The sequence below is a fragment of the Peromyscus maniculatus genome, chromosome 9 (genome assembly GCF_049852395.1).
Source record: "Peromyscus maniculatus bairdii isolate BWxNUB_F1_BW_parent chromosome 9, HU_Pman_BW_mat_3.1, whole genome shotgun sequence".
Taxonomy (NCBI): Eukaryota; Metazoa; Chordata; class Mammalia; order Rodentia; family Cricetidae; genus Peromyscus; species Peromyscus maniculatus.
In genome coordinates, this window is record NC_134860.1 from 40,843,199 (window position 1) to 40,861,313 (window position 18,115).

Here is an 18,115-nt window from a genome sequence, read left to right on the forward strand (position 1 = left end):
AGCGGTGTGTCGCTGGGGGTGAGCTTTGAGGTGTCAAAAGCCCAAGCCAGGCCCAGTGTCTCTCTGCCTGCAGCCTCTGAAACTGTAGCAGGCCCTCAGTTAAACGCTTTCTTTTATAAGATTGCCTTGGTCATGGTGTCTCCACACATGACCAAGAGAACAGTGACTAAGACGGGTCTCTTCAAATTTAGAAGAAATAAAAAGACAATAGTATTTGGAATATAAAATATTACATCTTTATAATCTGTTACGGGTCTTTTTCAAGATTAGCTCTATCCCCTGCTCAGGTGGGTGGATCCTTTGGCATTCTCTGTGACTCTCCAATCTCCTCTCTGTGACTCTTTCTCCAGCCTCCTCTCCCCTGCAGTGCTCAGGGCTGATGACCAGCCACCGTCTCAATTAGCTGCCAACTTGGGAACTTGAAACAGACATAGACCAGAAACAAAACAACTGAAGAGTTTTGTTCTAAAGTGTCAGTTTCAGAAAACAAATGGTACAAACTATGTCCCCTTAAGAAATGCACTGTGGGGCTGGAGAGACGGCTCAGCAGTTGAGAGCACTTGCTGCTCTTGCTGAGGACATGAGTTTGGTTCACAGCACCCACATGGTAGTTCACAAATGCCTGGAATTTCAGTTCCAAAGGACACGAGGCTCTTTTCTGGTCTTTGCACACTCTTGCATGCACGCAGCACATTTAAACTCACACAGACTCACACACACACACACACACACACACACACACACACACACACACGGAAAGTGAATAAATCTTTTTTTTTTTTTCAGAAAAATACACTATCTACAGCTATGTGAAAATGTTTATTTTTCCTTCATCGAGTTTACTTTTCTGTTTTGTTTTTTTCTAAAATTTCATGAATTGTTCAATGAACCGCAGTATGTGTTGGTTGCAAAACTCCTTGTACTGCTGTTCTTGATTTGCTCGGTATACAACTTAATTGGGGGAATATGAATTGTCTTGCTAAGCCCCGTTACAACTGAACTCTGGCCTTATGTCATACTTGATACTTCTCATTATTCACTTATCACTTTCTGACTCCAGATTAGAAGCATTTATTTACTTATCTGGGTTTATTATTACATTTACACTTCCTGAAATTAGAGACTACAGCTTCCTCATTTGTATGCTCCACAGACGAGAACTTTAATTATCCACTCCTAAACTAAAGTGACATGTATAGTTGGCTTGGCTCCAAGCGCTTCAATGGCACCCCTCAGCTCGCCAGGAAAGGCCTTTCTTGATTAAGCCCCTGCCTTTGTGCACAGTCTCACCAGCTGTCACTGCCTTCCTCCAGCTTCCGGAAGTGTTTTCCTCTCTCACACCCATTGTTCATTGCTTGCCTTTGCACACCTTCTTCCAGAAAAATAAGTTATCATTTTGACTGCAAGTGAACTCCTCGCAATCTTCAAGTCACAGTCACTACGTCCCGACCCCCCCCCCCCCATCTCTATCTCTATTTCTATATTTCTATCTCTCTCTCTCTTTTGGCCTTTTAAACTGAATCAAAGTCGACAGCCGGTCTGTCTTGCTCACCACTGCTCTCCAGTGTTGGAAAAACAATTTGCATCTAGGATGAGAAGGATCTTAAATTTAGCAAGAACGCGTTGTCTCTAGAACACAGTGGGTGACTACTGAGGCAGGCAAGCACAGGAGAGAGTTTATCTCAGAACCCAAATTTGGTTTGGGGTTATACACATATCCCCTCTTACAATAATGCACTTGGCAGCCTCGTTCTTTCACCTGCATGTAACACACACATACACACACACACACACACACACACACACACACACACACACACCTCTCCAAACAGTTCACCTAGTACTTCAGAACCCCTTCAAGTCCCCCAGCTTCCATCAAGCTATATGTACGTCCATCTGCAAATAATAATGTTTTTTCCACCCTGAGTAACAATCATACTTAAACCATTTCTATTCAAGTATATTTCCAATGTATGGGGTATAAAGATTAGAAGGGCCAAGCCAGCCTGAACTGGTTTGGGGTACAAGCACAGTTAAGGGAAAACTATGTCCTCTAATAACCCTTCAAGGATAATCTCCTATTTACTGTCTTATGCCTGTGCACATAATTAAAACCAGATGCATTATTGGAAGGGACAGGAGCAATAGAGAAATGATTATATAACCCAATCTATCACTTAAAATAAAGAATCACCAATACTAGTAACCAGCCACTCCTTCCTTTGGACTCCGTGAAATCAGAGAGACCCAGGCTGTAGCCTGAAATCCTCGGTATTCTCACCTATGTGGCCTGCTACCCCTCTGTATGTTGCACTATAGATTTGCTCCAAATAAAACTATTTTGCTTTTGCAAATTTGTGTGAGCCCTTATTTTCAATTCTTTGGATAAGAGGCCAAGAACCTGGAAACAATCAGCTCAGACCACAACCACTGACACCTCTGCTAAAAGTACAAAGTTTTAAATGAGCGTTTTTAGACAATTAGTCGCATTGTAGAGTGAGGAAATAATTAGAAAAGGCTTCATCTCCAGGGAATCCGACACCCACACAAACATAACGCTCAGGCAAAATACCAATGCACATAAAAGAATAAAAGAAAGGGCAAGACTGGCTCTAGGAAACTAGTGAGGCAATTAACAGTCAGCAAAAGTGATTGGGGCCTGATCTGAGGTCACAGCCAGGGACTAGAGAGGACATAAAGGATGTGAGACAGGAGAGAGGGCCGGAGTTAATGGCCTATGGGAGACAGTGACTGAGAGTTTGGGGGAAGGAAAGGCCGGCTCCTGGTTTCCGACTTCACTCTGGTTGGTGACAAATTGAAATATGACACTGGGGTTGTATGTTATCTGTGCATCACTCCAACTAGTCCGAAAGATGTCCTGCAGGGACCTTTCTTTTCGGTCTTTGCTTTACCAGCGTTCAAGGAGCAATTAATACGCTCAAAATATTAAGCAGCAACTCTGAGCCAATGAGAGCTATAGCCGATCGCAGAAAGCCTACAGGCACCGTTTCTTGTTAGTTTGTTTTTCAGTTTCAGTTTTCGCCTCCTGTGACAAGGAGTTAAGCCCAAGAAGCGCGGCTCCAGGCTCGCTTGCGCTCCATTGTACAACTAGGAAGCTGACAATAAAGTTTATTTGAGCGTCGACGTGCCCCGACGTGGCCCCGCCTCCCCAGCAGCAGCGCTGATTGGTAAGCGCTCGCCGGCCTCGGGCGTTCCTAAGCCGCGATTGGCGCCGGCTGCCGTCCGTCCGGAGCGTCGGCCGCCGCCCCGCCCTCTCGCCGCGTCGCCGGGTGCCTGCGCCGCCCGCCTCACCTCTCTTCTCCTGTCCCGGCGGAGGCCCGGGCGGCCAGCGCGAGCAGCGGGGACCATGTTCCGTCGCAAGCTCACGGCCCTGGACTACCACAACCCCGCAGGCTTCAACTGCAAAGGTGGGCGGCGGCCGCGGGGCCCGGAGACGGCGCCTCCCCAGTCCGCCCGGACCCGGACTCGCCGACCCGGCAGCCGCTACCCCGCCGCCGCCCCGCGGCACGCTTCCCGGGGCTGGGCGGCTCGGCGGGCACCTGCTGGGGCAGCGGGGCAGGGGCGGGGGCCGGGGAGGCCTTCGGGGCGCGCAGAAAGTTAGTGGCCGGCTGCCAGGGGGTGGGATCGTCCAGAAACAAAACACTTGGTTTTGAAGTCCTGCCGGCCAGGGGGAGACGGGGAGTGTGGCGGGGACCAGGGCCTCATTCCGCTGTACAGGACGCCCAGGTAGAAAGCAGTTTGTAAGCAGGGTAGCAGCGTTTGGTCCCTGGATGCGTGACTGGGTCTATCCTGGTGTTGTACTCGGCCTTTGACTCAAAGCTTGATGGGTGGTGGTAGATCCGAAATTGGGGTTTGAGTCTCAGCTCTCTGACGTGTAAAATGAGGGTCTTTTCTGAGTATTTTTGGGAAACTCTAAGGAAGCAAATGCATCCTGGTAACAGTACACTTTCTACTAACTTTCAGTTTTAAATATTTGCGTTCAGGGTGTTCTGCTCGTTTATTTCTTGTTTATTTTACACTATTGACTTGCTTCTGAGCGTTTACCTGTGCAAAACCTGTTATACTCTGAGGGAACCAAAGTACACTGTTTCGTGCATGTTTAATTCATTTAATACTCAAAATAACCCCATGCAGTAAGTCCCATAATTATGACCCTGGTCTTTTATCTGAAGAATCTGAAGCTTAGAAAGCGGACCCAGTTTTCTGAGGGCCACCCAGGATTTGAGTACATTGCAGTGACTGTGGTTCCAGAGTCTGACCTTTGAACTGCTGCTTATGTCTCTTGAGGGGTCAGTTCACTTAATGTCTGCAGGCAGGAAAGTCACAGAGGATCACCAGGTCTATCTAGCAACTTGATGCGTGATGTTTTTGTTGCAGATGAAACCGAGTTTAGAAACTTTATTGTGTGGCTTGAAGACCAGAAAATCAGACACTACAAGATAGAAGACAGAGGTAACTTGAGAAACATCCCCAGCAGTGACTGGCCCAAGTTCTTTGAAAAGGTAATGAATCAGGAAGTAAGAGGACGCATGAAGTTGAGTTGAAAGTGTTCTATGTCCTTTCAAGATATCATAGTGATCAGTATAAGTAAAGCGAATTCCATGGATTTCAAATTTCGTTCTTCAGATTTTTTGGGGGGGTGGGGTGGGGGAATTTTAGACAGGGATTCTCTGGGTAGTTTTGGTGCCTGTCCTGGATCTTGCTCTGTAGACCAGGCTGGCCTCGAACTCTCAAGAGATCTGCCTGCCTCTGCCTCCCCAGTGCTGGGATTAAAAGGCGTGCGCCACCACCGCCCGGCTGCTCTTTTGATTTTTAAAACAAGTTATATTATGTCCTCCCACCAAGCTTTCAGAATTTAGTTTAAACATCATTTTCTAAATGGCACGGCATCCCTTAATAGGGTTGTCTACTCTAATTTTTATGTATGTGTCCCTGTGTATGCGTTGGTTGGGTGTCCACAGGCACCAGAAGAGTGCGTCAGATCCGGAGCTGGAGTTACAGTAGACACAAACATGCAAGAATAGACTTTTGAGTACTTGTCTTAGTCACCTTTCTAGTGCTATAAAGAGACACCATGACTGAGGCAAGTTATAAAATGAAGCATTTATTTGGGGTTTTGCCTACAGTTTCAGAGAGTGAGTCCATGACTGTCGTCCGGGGAACATGGCAGAGGCAGTCAGGCTTGGCACTGGAGCAGTAGCTGAGAGCTCACCTCCTTATCCTCAAGGAGGAGACAGACAGCTACCTGGGAATTGTGGGGTAGGGTGGCCCACCCCCAGTGACACACCTCCTCCAACAAGATAGCCCAATCCTCCTAATCCTTCCCAAGCCAGTTCCACCAACTGTAGACCAAGCGTTCAAATATATGAGCCTATGGGGTCCGTTCTCATTCAAACCACCACAGTGCTCTTATTAAAAGATGTAATTGGTCATCATCCCCGTTAGTATAGTGGTGAGTATCCTTTCCTGTCACTCGGGAGACCAGGGTTCGATTCCCGGACAAGACTATCCTTTTGGCTGGGCGGTGGTGGTGCACGCCTTTAGTCCCAGCACGCGGGAGGCAGAGGCAGGCGGATCTCTCTGAGTTCGAGGCCAGCCTGGTCTACATAGCAAATCCAGGACAGACTCCAAAGCTACACAGAGAAATCCTGTCTCGGAAAAAACAAACAAACAAACAAACCAAAAAAACAAAGAATGTAATTGATATGTCTGAAAACTTGAAACTGACATGTTTATTCTTATAGCTAGTGTACAGATAGATATCCTTGTATTTGATAGAAATGGTTCTAAAAAGCTCTGTGGATATTTTTGTGACTAGAATTAGGTTTCCTATTCATTTATTTTAATTTTAGCTATATTATTCAGAAAAATTGTTTTCAAAACTTGATAAAAAATCACGTTATAACATCAGTGAATGGGAGTGACGGCACCTGTCTCCTCATACTCTTGTTCATGAGCAGTGTGCCTGATACGCCTGTCCCCACAGGCGTTTTCCATAACAAGGCCAGCATGCTTATGGCCACTGTCACTACTTCTGCTGGTTTATTTTTGTTTACCCTTCAATTTTCAGTGGGCTTTTTAAGATTTTAGAGTGCAATACTGGTGTTTTCTATTTGTTCACTTGATCTCTGCGGCTGTTCCTTCATGTGAAAGGAACAGATGATGGAAAGTATGCAGAACTTAAAGACAGCTGCTTGTATAAAAGACCCAGACTAAGAGTAAAGATAAATCATAGGTCACCCAACTACTACCAGGAATGTCATTGTTCAAGACATATTTGAAAACATCTATTCTGTGGTAACCTCTAGATTTTAAGTTGTAAATTATATTTTTAAAATACTTTAGTACTGACAAGTTTTTTTGTTTGTTTGTTTGTTTTTTTGTTTTTGTTGTTGTTGTTGTTGTTGTTGTCTTATGTTTTTTTGGTTTTTCAAGACAGGGTTTCTCTGTATAACAGCCCCAGCTGTCCTGGAACTCTCTTTTATACCAGACTAACCTCGAACTCAGAGCTTCTGCCTCCCTAGTGCTGGGATCAAAGGCGTGCACCACCACACCTGGCTCTGACAAGTGTTTTTTGATCGTGGCCAGATCTTATGAATGAGATTTATTTGGTTTATTAAAGGAATAAAATCTTTGCTTAGAAAATGAATAGTGACTAAAAAGTATCAATTCATAAGTTATCCCCGAAGTTTTGACTGAAAACTTGGTTGTTAGGATGGACTTTCAGCTCCTAAGAGACTGAAGGGTCCTCTTGTTTGCCTAAGTACTTGGTGGTAGCCAACATGTGTTCCACGGCTTGCTCTGTTAAGCATTTGTATATGACATTTATATATTAAAATTAAAATTCCAGAACTGACTGAATTGTCTGTCCTTCTTTTAAAGGACTTTATCATTTTATCTAATTGCCCTGTGCACTGGGACCTGGAATCAAAGCTAAGGTTCTGGTCCTAGATCTAAGTTGTGTAGCCACTGTTGAGTATCAGATTTCTCTAGACTGCAGGTTTCTCATCCAATGAGGTTATTCTTGAGTCCAGCTGTCCTTCCTGGGATCTCCCAACGCAAACACTTTTTTAAAAGGGGATATTTCATTGTTTTTCTTAAAATTGTACTCTTAAGCCGGGCGGTGGTGGCGCACATCTTTAATCCCAGCACTCGGGAGGCAGAGCCAGGCAGATCTCTGTGAGTTCGAGGCCAGCCTGGGCTACCAAGTGAGCTCCAGGAAAGGCGCAAAGCTACACAGAGAAACCCTGTCTCGAAAAACCAAAAAAAAAAAAAAAAATTGTACTCTTAAATGTTTTCTTCCCCTGAGCTGTATAATTATGACAAAGGTTTAATAATAATAGATGTGGTGATATACACTGTAATCCCAGTACTGGGAGCTGAATGAGAGAGAATCAGGTTAGTTCCAAGCCAGTCTGGGCTGCATAAGGCACTACTCACAATGTTAATAATACAGATGTTACAAGAAATCCTTAGAGATCCAGACAGAGACCTCTGTCAGATGTGCTCTTCTTTAGTTCTGTGCTGTGTGATAATGAAGTAGATGTTTTTGCTCTTCCCTTTACAGTATCTTAGAGACGTTAACTGTCCTTTCAAGATCCAGGAGCGGCAAGAGGCAATTGACTGGCTTCTTGGCTTGGCTGTTAGACTTGAATATGGAGATAATGGTATGTTTTGTGGGGAGCGTGAGTGTGGGTGTGGGCTTGTGGGGCTTTTAAAAAGATTTTTATTTTTAGGTGTATGTGTATCTAAGCATACCTGGTGTCTGTGGAGGCCAGAAAAGGAAAGCAGAGCTCCTGGAACTGGAGTTTGAAGCAGCTGTGAGCTGCCGTGTGGGTGCTGGGACTCAAACCCAGGTCCTCGGCCAGTGCTCTGCTGAGCCACCTCTCCAGCCGTGTTTAGTTTGGTGCTGTGGGTGGTTGAAGATGAGAAAGAAGGTTGTGGAAATACTTCTTTGTTTTGTATTTTATGTTTGGTTTATTCTTATCACAAGAAGTGGAATGTGCTTTACTGTTTCTTTGATGCTTACATTTTTCTTTTAGAATTTGGAAATTGATTCCTGAAAAAGGAATCAATTAACTGAATGCCTCAACAAACATTACTGTGGTTAATTTGCCAGCTTCCACAGTCTGCCCTTAGCCAGCCTCAGAACCCACGGGGTTTGGAGTACTGGTTGCGGAAAGGGTCCTCTTGTTTGCCTAGAGTACTTGGCAGTAGCGACACACAAGTTCCATGGCTTGCCCTGTTGAGGATTTAACAGGAGAAAAGCCTTCTAGTGTGTCTGGTATGTAGTGTGCACATACATGGCCAGCACCAGCGTGTCTGTGTTGTGCTGTCCTGCTGTGTCCGCACTGCTCTATTGCTGGAAGCTTTGGAGTGTTAGAGCCAAAACACAACCTCTCGTTACACTTGCTGCCTTTCGTTAGATCTCAGGCTGAGCACCTTGCTTCACTTCCGCCCCTTACATTTGCTTTTCCTTCTCGGTACTGTCATTTTCCGTTCCGCGGTAGTCGGCTTTGAAACCTGTCTGATGTTCAGCTTCTCTCCCTCCCGTCCTCTTCTCCCGTCTGTTCTGTCACCTTTGCTCCTGCTGCTGTCTGTCGCCCAGCTTCTGATTTTGATTGTGCTAACTGGTGTCCAGTGGTTCTCCCTTCTGTTCCCAGCTGCACGGTCCAGTGACTAACTTTCTCAAATGTGTTTAGATGCAGCTTCCTTCTAAAGAACGGCTCTAGTTACATCTCAAGCATTATCAGTTTCCCATTCTCACACACAAAAAAGCCTTTCAGTTTGATTTGAAAATACAAACAACCCCGTGGTTTCTTTCCATTGTGGAATAAGTGGGACTATAAACCTTGTGACCTCCATCTTGTTAATAGTTAGAGCCTTTCGAGGTTTTTTTCTGCTTCCTTCTCTGGGTTGGTAGCAACTCTGTGGGAGGTGGTTGTAGCCCATTAGGTTACCCAGTGGCTGTACCCAGCAGGACTGCATAAGAGGTTGATTGGACCACGGGCCTGGGTACCAGGTGTTTGTAAGGGTCTACACTTGACTGTAACTAGCAAGGGGGATGTCTTTTACTCCACCCCTTGCCACTGTTATAAATAGACCTTTGGAATAAAGTTCTGGGTCGGTGGGTCCAGACCCACCTGAGTCTATATTTTTATATCGGAAAAAGGAAGGAGTCGAAAGAAATAGTATCAACAGGCTTTGTTTAATCTTAGTTTCAACATTGCAGGAGCAGAGACCCGGACCTGTCTAAGGCAGCCATGCTGGCCTTCATCAGCAGGAGGCGCTGGTGTTCTTGACTTTAAACAACTTACATTTGTTGAAATCATTGCAATTTTTTTTTTGTATGCCCTGCTATTATTAAAAACCTTTCGATCACATGCCAATCAAAGTGACTAAAATCTGATTTAAATTTCACTACCTTTTAAAGTTTAGATTATTAGGAAAATTATAACATTGCAGAGAGTTTTCTTATACCAGGATCTGAGAAGCCGTTTTTGGCATGAAGTTTCTTTGTTACTTCTTTTAAATATTTTTGAAGTAAAAAGAGAATGCTTTCAGAATTTTTAATTTCCATGACACGTTTTAAATTTGTGTCTGATATTACATTTTATGTGGTTTTGTTTTTTGGGTTGAAAGCAGTATTTTAGTATTGGAAAGATTTTGGGGAAAACTTTTTTACTTTCCACCTAATGTTCTTTTTTAAAACTTGAGCCAGGCAGTGGTGGTGCACGCCTTTAATCCCAGCACTCGGGAGGCAGAGCCAGGCGGATCTCTATGAGTTTGAGACCAACGTGGGTGACAGAATGAGTTCTAGGAAAGGCACAAAACTACACAGAGAAACCCTGTCTTGAAAAAAACAAAACAAAACAAACAAACAAACAAAAAACAAAAAAACAACCTTGAGACAGGTTTTTGCCAAGTTGCCCACAGTGTTGCTGAGTTTGATTTGTAGTTCAGGCAGACCTGCAACTTGTGACCCTCCTACTTGGCCTCTGTAACTGGGGACATGGATATATTGCCACCTTGCCCTGCTTCTGTTTAATTTTAGGTAACTGTGTGTGTGTGTGTGTGTGTGTGTGTGTGTGTGTGTGTGTGTGTGTGTGTGTGTCTCCGTTCTGTCGCAAATTTAAGAGCAAGGTATAAAAAACTTTATTTCCTAAACTTCAGATGTTGAAATATATTTAGGGAAGTTTATTCCTATAATTCATGTGTTTGGGAGATAGAAGCAGGAGGGTCAGAGTTCAGGGCCAGCCTTATCTCAGAAACATTAATGGGAAGAAACTTGTGTCCAGTGTCCCAGTAAGCAAGATTTCAGCTTAATCAAAAACTTCCTTACCTTTTTGAATTTCTGTGTATGTAGCACAGTATGATTTTGAGTGGATGTCATAACGGCTTAGCTAAATTCAGTAAATAACATTTATTTTAACATTAAGTTGCAATTATTTTGCCTTAAGTTGCCTGTTTTTTATAGCTGAAAAATACAAGGACTTAGTACCTGATAACAGGAAAAATACTGACAACGCAGCTAAAAACGCAGAGCCGTTGATCAACCTGGACGGTGAGTACGCGATCCGCGGGTGACAGTGGGTTTGTAGTGCTTTCTGCTTGTGGAGCGCAGGCCGTGTGCCGCAGTGAGACCTGACGGGAGGGCACTCACCGCCTTCTCGCCGGATTTCATTCTCACTGGCAGCGTGCTCTCTCCACAGCTCGCCACTGAGGATGTGAATGTCAAATGCTGGGAATTTGGGTCTTGATTTCTTATTCATGGTGCCGGTCATCGGTCACCTTCCTGACCTGGTGACAGGTGACAAAATGTTTCATTATTTCAAGTCCCACATGTACTTTAGTAATTCCCTTTTAAAGGGTGAAGATTATAAGAGTTACCTAAAGTGTGGTGTGTTAAGTATGTTTTCATCGACTGAGTCACCGTGACCCCAAGTACAAGTTAGTCTTGAGTGAATGAGCTGCTTGTACACACCATAGCTGCTGTGCCCGGAGAAGCAGTGGGGAACTATAAAATTAATAGCTTTGGGAAGAGCTGAGTGTCTGTAATGGGCGTTGCAGCCACTCCAGGGCAGACTCAGTGTTAAATAGTCACTTATGAACTGGCTTGATGGGCTGGTGAGATTGCTGAGGAGACCTCGCACTCATCCCCTGACTGTTGATGTGGTGCACTGACTGCGTCATGGCTTTCCTTGAAAGCAGCCGAAAGACTAGAGATGAGTCAGTCCAGAGAGCTGGTATTTCTGTAACACGTGTGTTCAGGTAAGTAGCAGGATGTTTGCAGAGCTGTAAGGTTTAGCTTATTCACCTTTAATCTTTTACAGTAAATAATCCTGATTTTAAGGCTGGTGTCATGGCTCTGGCTAACCTCCTTCAGATTCAGCGTCATGATGATTACTTGGTAATGCTTAAGGTAAGCTGCCCATTTTATTCTTGACAGACAGAAACTGCATATGTAGAAGAATCTTCACTTTTCCATATGCTATTTATTTATTTATTCTTAAAGATTTATTTATTACTTATTACTATTTATTTTTAACCTAAGTTTATGATGGGCTGATAAATAGAAATTCAGAAGAATGTGGGACCTAGAGCACACATCATTATTTTATCTTTTTCACATTACCCAGCAGTAAGCTGGTATCCAAGCATTAACTGTGTACACACAAATGTGTTTTCTCTTTGCAGAAATAAAATTTCACTCAATCCTACTAGCAATCATGCTGAGAAATACTTAAAAAAAAAAAAGCAAGGAAACAAAGACTGGGGGCCTATGGAGCTGGCTCAGCTGGCAGAGAGCTTACTGCATAAGCCTAAGGACTGAGTTTGGAACTCAACCACGTGGAAAGACAGGCACAAAAACCTCCGCTGGGAAGGCAGAGACAGTGGATCCCTGTGGCACGCTGGCCAGCCAGCTTAGCCAAATCAGTGTGAGCCGTCTCACATGGATCATTGCCCTAATTTTATTTTTGACAAATATCTAAAGGCAATTTAGTAGAGAAAGGCTAATCTGAAAAAAGGTTGAGAGCAACTGGGAGGCACCCAGTGCCAGCCTTTAATCTCCACAGACGTGCATGCACACCCATATGCACAGGTACACACAAACATGTACACACTTGCACCTCACACCAAAAGAAACAAGTTTCATTAAGAAACTGAGACCTGGAAGAAGATAACAAACATCCAAGACACAGACAGTGGCAGAGCCACCTCTGTTCAGTCAGATGAGAGTTGAGTGTGTTGTTGAGGAAGGGGGAATGCCACATCACTAATGGTGACTTTCGCTACACAGCAAAACCTCTGTAGGAAACAAGTATCTCGTCTTCAGCATCTTTCCCTTCTAGATAAACAATGCAATTTATATCCCACCATCAAGAAACACAGCTACCTGAAAGAACATTCTTTGAGAAAGGAAAAACATTCCATAAAAATTTCTGCTGTGAACACGCAGTCCTGGAGTGGGGCAGGAGGATGCAAGTAGTAGACTTAGAGGCTGTTAGATAACTACTCTGGTAGGAAATGAAAGCCTGAGACCTCGAGTGGAAGTCACTATACAGCACTTCATAGTAAATTGAATAAACTTCCCTCTACCCAGAAGGGATTATAATTTATCCTACTTATTAGAATTATGTGGGTTACGTGGACAGTTTCAACAAGGAAAGTAGTGTTCTTAGCTTAATAGAATATTCATGTTGAATCCAAGTGGACTTTCTCAGCCCAGCTTGGATGCCAAAGACATCAAGTTGTTGTTAAAGTTAACTGTTTGGAAGTTTAGTTCTCTGCTTAGTCCAGTGTGCAGATTTGTTTGGGACAGTCCCACAGTGATCACTTCAGCTTTAGTCATAAACTAAGGGAGAGGAGAAACAGATAATGCAGTGTATTTGGGGTACTTTTGCCAAACTTTGAAAATCCCTAAGTACATATAGTAGCTGTAACAAGCTTTGTGAAGTCCTATGTGGTGGTATTGTGTTCCCCAAAATATTGTGTGCCCTAATAAACTTATCTGGGGTCAGAGAACAGAAAAGCCACTAGATACTTAGGCTAGGCAGTGGTAGCACACGCCTTTAATCCTAGCATTCCAGGGGCGGAAATCCATCAAGGATACAGCCAAGCATGGTGACTCAGGCCTTTAATCCCAGAAAGCGAGCCTTTAATCCCAGGGAGTGGTGGTAGAAAGCAGAAAGGTATATAGGGCGTGAGGGCCAGATACTAGAAGCTTTTAGCTGGTTAAGCTTCAGGCTTTCAAGCAGAGTTCAGCTGAGAGCCATTGGGATGAGGCCACAGAAACTTCCAGTCTGAGGAAACAAGACCAGCTGAGAAGTTGGCTAGGTGAGGTTAGCTGTGGCTTGTTCTGTTTCTCTGATCATCCAGTTTTCATCCCAATAACTGGCCTCAGGTTTGATTTTATTAATAAGAACTTTTAAGATTCATGTTACAGTCCTAGGTCTAGATATACCTTTATCTTGTTAGGCATTCCAGTAGTCGTGATACTCTAGAAGGTGTCTTGGCTTTGCCAGGCACAAATGTCAGCATATTCAGGGCTGTTGTAGTTCAGTGGTAGAGTGCTTGCTTGGTGTAGCTGAACGTTTTCCTGTGTCCCACCCGGTCTGTAGCCACTCAGACCCAAGTAAACACACAGGAGCTTATATTAATTGAAACTGCTCGGCCATTAGCTCAGGCTAACTACTGACTAGCTCTTGCACTTAACTCAGCCCGTTTCTGTTAATCTATATGTCACCCCGTGTTCCGTGGCTTTACCTGTGTGCCATTACATGCTGCTTCCTGGATAGCAGGCTGGTGTCTCCTGACTCAGCCTTCCTCTTCTCAGCATTCTCCTTGTCTGCTTTTTTATCCCACCTATACTTCCTGCCTGGCTCCTGACCAATCAGCGTTTATTAAACCAGTGTACAAAAGCATCACCCCACAGCTGTTTGGTGTGCATTAGAGCTTGGGTCCAACCCCAGCATTGGGGTAGGGTGAGCATTGTGTATTAGTGGTCTGGTAAAATAGTAAGTATGGTGTTTTTGGGTTTCCTAGGCAATTCGCATTTTGGTTCAGGAGCGTCTAACACAGGATGCAGTTGCTAAAGCAAATCAAACAAAAGAGGTACGTGTGTTTCTAAGATTCTAAGCCAGCTAATGGAAATTCTTTATTGCAAGCATTCAAACTTACTGTTTTCTTAAGAGAACACATTCTGGGCCAGGCATGGTGGCACACACCTTTAATCCTAGCATATGGGAGGCAGAGACAGGCAGATCTCTTTGAGTTTGAGGCCAGCCTAGTCTACAGAGTTCCAGGACAGCCAGGGCTACACAGAGAGACCCTGTCTCGGAAAACCAAAGGAAAAAAAAAAGATATTCAGTTTGTTGGAACAGGAGAAAGGATAACTGACTTATGTGTGAATTGAATTCAGTTCTTAAGCAAATTCAGTGTATTCAGTGACTTGAGGTTCAGACAGGTGAGCAGGGAATTGCGTATCTCAGTCATCCATTCACGGTCTGCAAACTGAGGCATGTGCCCAGTGGAAAAGAGATTTGGCTTTGTGAAATGTATTAGATTGTTTTGATGCATGGTGGGAAAAGCAGGACACACTACTGTCCTGTTAAGTCTTGATCCCATCCTCACACTTGTGAGTCTTCGTAATTTATCTCATTTTGTTCAGTATGCCATGATCACCACCTCCTTGAAGAATGCTACTGGAACTTTTTGTTGTTGTTGTTTTGTTTTTCAAGACAGGGTTTCTCTGTGTAGCTTTGTGCCTCCTGTAACTTACTCTGTAAACCAGGCAGGCTTCGAACTCAGAGCTCCACCTGCCTCTGCCTCCCAAGTGTTGGGATTAAAGGCATGCCCCACCACCGCCCAGCTGCTACTGGAAGATTTTTAATTATACCGCCAATTTAGATATCACTGATAATGCCAGGTGTGGAGGTGTAAGCATTTAATCAGCCTGGACTACATAGTAAGACCCTCTCTCAAAGAAAGGAAACAAAAATGAAATCTCCCCAAAGCCACAATGCAGAGAGTGTTGTTGGGTGAGGAGTAGCAGCTGCAGTTCCAATAATGGTCCTTTCTTACTACACAGACGCTGGAGAGTGCTCTGTGCCTGCCCCCACCCCATCCCCTCTCTCCAGTCCTCCAGTGCCCTTTGTCCTCTGACCCCTGTAGCCAAGTCCAGCAGTGGTGAAGGGCTGCTGATTCCAGGACAGTACAGTGGAGGCGCTTCTGAAAGACACTCAGCTTTCTACCAAAGGGTCTTACTAGCTTAATTGTGTATGAATTGGCCACTGGAAACTGGATCAAAGATCACTTATTTCACCCACACTGTAGAACAAGCAGCAGATTGTTCTGGCTTAATAGTCATTCATTCACCAAAATGATGTCTTTGGTTTGGAGGCAATGTGAAATGATGCTGAGCCAGAACTCTCCCTCTGTTGCAAAGGAGATCTAGCTTCATCTTTAGTGATACAGTTTATCACTTCAGATTACATTCCTGACTAATATTTGAGGGCTATGTTGATTTCAGGGGTAGCTGTTCCTTGGTGGTCTGTTGGCAGGCCAGATGATACACAGAGCCATTCAGGACAAGTCTGCTCTTACTTTGTTCTGAATTCCCATTCATTATGTAAGTTATTAGCCCTGGTAAAGCAGGGCTCCTAGGTGGAGTATGTTAGATTAGGTAGAAATTTAGCAGTAACTAAATATTGCTAATGACTTGAGATACTTTTTTTTTTTTTTTTTTTTGGTTTTTCGAGACAGGGTTTCTCTGTGTAGCTTTGCGCCTTTCCTGGGACTCACTTGGTAGTCCAGGCTGGCCTTGAACTCACAGAGATCCACCTGGCTCTGCCTCCCAAGTGCTGGGATTAAAGGCGTGCGCCACCACAGCCCGGCAGAGATACTTTTTTATCAGCAGGAAGCCTAGACTTATTATAAAGTTATTATTGTAGTTTGGTATCATCATCCCTGAAATATCTAGATGTAGGTGCTAATGAGTTGGATAATTAAGCCATTTGATTAAGATGATATCAAAGTGACTTCATACGGTAAAACATTAAACACATCTATCTGTTAAACAAGCTGACTGAAGACAATTGTATGTTTTAGATACATTGGTATACTTTGTAGTGTCACTTGTAATTAATTTGCAGGGCACTTGCTTAGCTCAGTCCTCCTTCCTGAGCAGCACAAAGTCTTTGTAATAAGGGCTCTTAGAGGCCAGTTTAAAAGGGTGGGTGGGCTTTCCTGGGTGCTGTAACACCCTGTTCTTCACGGGGTACCTTGCATAGTCCTTACACTGAATAACCAGGTGCTCTTTAGTTTCAAATGAGGAAAGGGACTCTTAACTAAATAGTCTTGTTTTGTCATTCTTTTAAAGGGCTTACCTGTTGCTTTAGACAAACATATTCTTGGCTTTGACACAGGAGGTAAGTTATTTTGCTTTAAGTCAAGCTATTTTGAGGGACTTGGTGTTGTTCTGAGGTATAAGCAGGTAGCTGGAAGCACAGAAACCATTCAGAGAGAGAAGGGGGGGGAGAGAGAGAGATGGATGCAGTGTTCTTGTCTTGTGACAGATGCAGTTCTTAACGAAGCTGCTCAGATCCTGCGGTTGCTGCACATAGAAGAGCTCAGAGAGCTACAGACGAAGATTAACGAAGCCATAGTAGCCGTTCAGGCCATCATTGCTGATCCAAAGACAGACCACAGACTGGGGAAGGTTGGAAGATGAGCACATCAGGATTTCAGCTTCTTGCCTGCTTAGTGTGATGGGAACAGTCTACACCGGCATGTGTTCGGGAATCAAATGTCACATTTTCAAGGGAGGAATCTCAGGAGATTGCCCGTGTTCTAGAGATTTACCACCACGGCTTTTTTTCTTTAATAAAGTTGGGGAAAGTAAAAAGAGTTTTTTGTTTTGCTTTGTTTTGAAGTAATGTATCCTGTTTCTATAATTACTGTGCATCCTCCTTTTGGGTTAGAGTCATCCCAACCCATAACTTTGTCATGGAGACAATATAGATCTTTAGACCACAAGAAAGCTGTAAAATATTTTATTGGAGTTACATAGAAAATTTAAGAACTGCTACATCTTTGGTATTTTACATGGAATACTTCTGAGGGATGCTTCTGTAGAGGCACTTAGGGGATCATTCTAGCACCTTAAATATAAATAAAGTCTGAGGACTGACTTTTGCTGGGAAGTATAAATAGGCTGGATCATCCCCATGACCAGCATCATCTTCTCTGTTACATCATCTTCTCAGTGGGCTTTAGGAATACATTTTCATAACCAGCCATGTGTTTTACTTTTCTTGATCAGGTAGACTCCATGGCAAAAACCAGATTTAGTGTCTTAAACTCTTATTTGGTTCTTTGTTGAATGAATTTGGTCTTTTAAATAAGTGTTTACAAAAAGTTGCTTCAATAAGTAATGATTAAAATTCTATTTTAAACTTCTGATAACCTTTGTTTTTAAAAATACAGTAGTAATGATTGAGGTATACACTTCACAAACTAGACTTAGTCTCGCTGCACTGGGAATGCTCATCTTGTGTGCCCAGAGCTCATAGCGGCCAATTCCTCTTTCACTGCCTTTGTAGTAAATGTTCTTAGGTCAAGATTCTTGTAAACTTGAAATCTTCCTATACATTTTATGTTCATTTTCTTCCTGTGAGGGAGGGGACAGCAGAGATATTTCATTAGTTAAACCACACGGGAAGGAAAGCAGTAGGGTTAGCACTGTGTTAACTTTGTAGTGTTAGCACAGCCCTTCTCCTGGGTATCGTGACGTGCACTGATGGACTGACCTGTTGGACAGTAGGGGTAGACTGCGGTGATCCCGTAGAGGTGAGACCGCTGCTCGGGGAGGTACTCATCCGTAAACTGGCCACTGTTTTTATTCACTGAGATAACACCGTCCCTAGTAAGAGAAGGAGAGGTGGACAGGGACGGCCAGTCACAAGACAGTTTCAGTAGACAACAGTCTGGTGGCAGTTTTCCTTATACATTACAAAAACAACTTTAGCTAAATGAGTTTTGATTCCATTTGTCTACCACCAGTGATTCTGGACATAGCTCCTGCACCGGTATC

The 18,115-nt window shown here is 43.8% G+C and overlaps 2 protein-coding genes across 2 annotated transcripts in view; one reads left to right on the forward strand and one right to left on the reverse strand.

Annotated features, from left to right (window-relative positions):
* The first annotated feature begins 3,266 nt into the window (after positions 1-3,266).
* On the forward strand, positions 3,267-16,929 carry Rtraf (RNA transcription, translation and transport factor). Its single transcript, XM_076544740.1, has 8 exons — positions 3,267-3,428; positions 4,399-4,523; positions 7,589-7,688; positions 10,499-10,585; positions 11,355-11,443; positions 14,068-14,136; positions 16,403-16,451; positions 16,599-16,929. Exons 1-8 carry the CDS (start codon positions 3,368-3,370, stop codon positions 16,751-16,753), a joined length of 735 nt encoding a protein of 244 aa, XP_076400855.1. The 5' UTR covers positions 3,267-3,367; the 3' UTR covers positions 16,754-16,929.
* A 130-nt stretch (positions 16,930-17,059) lies between these two features.
* Nid2 (nidogen 2) overlaps positions 17,060-18,115 on the reverse strand; it is a 63,619-nt gene continuing 62,563 nt past the window's right edge. Inside the window, exons 20-21 of the mRNA XM_042284701.2 lie at positions 17,832-17,944; positions 17,060-17,692 (exon numbers count right to left, since the gene is read on the reverse strand). Coding sequence (XP_042140635.2) covers positions 17,682-17,692; positions 17,832-17,944 — 124 coding nt within the window. The 3' untranslated portion in view covers positions 17,060-17,681. The remainder of the gene's footprint in view (positions 17,693-17,831; positions 17,945-18,115) is intronic.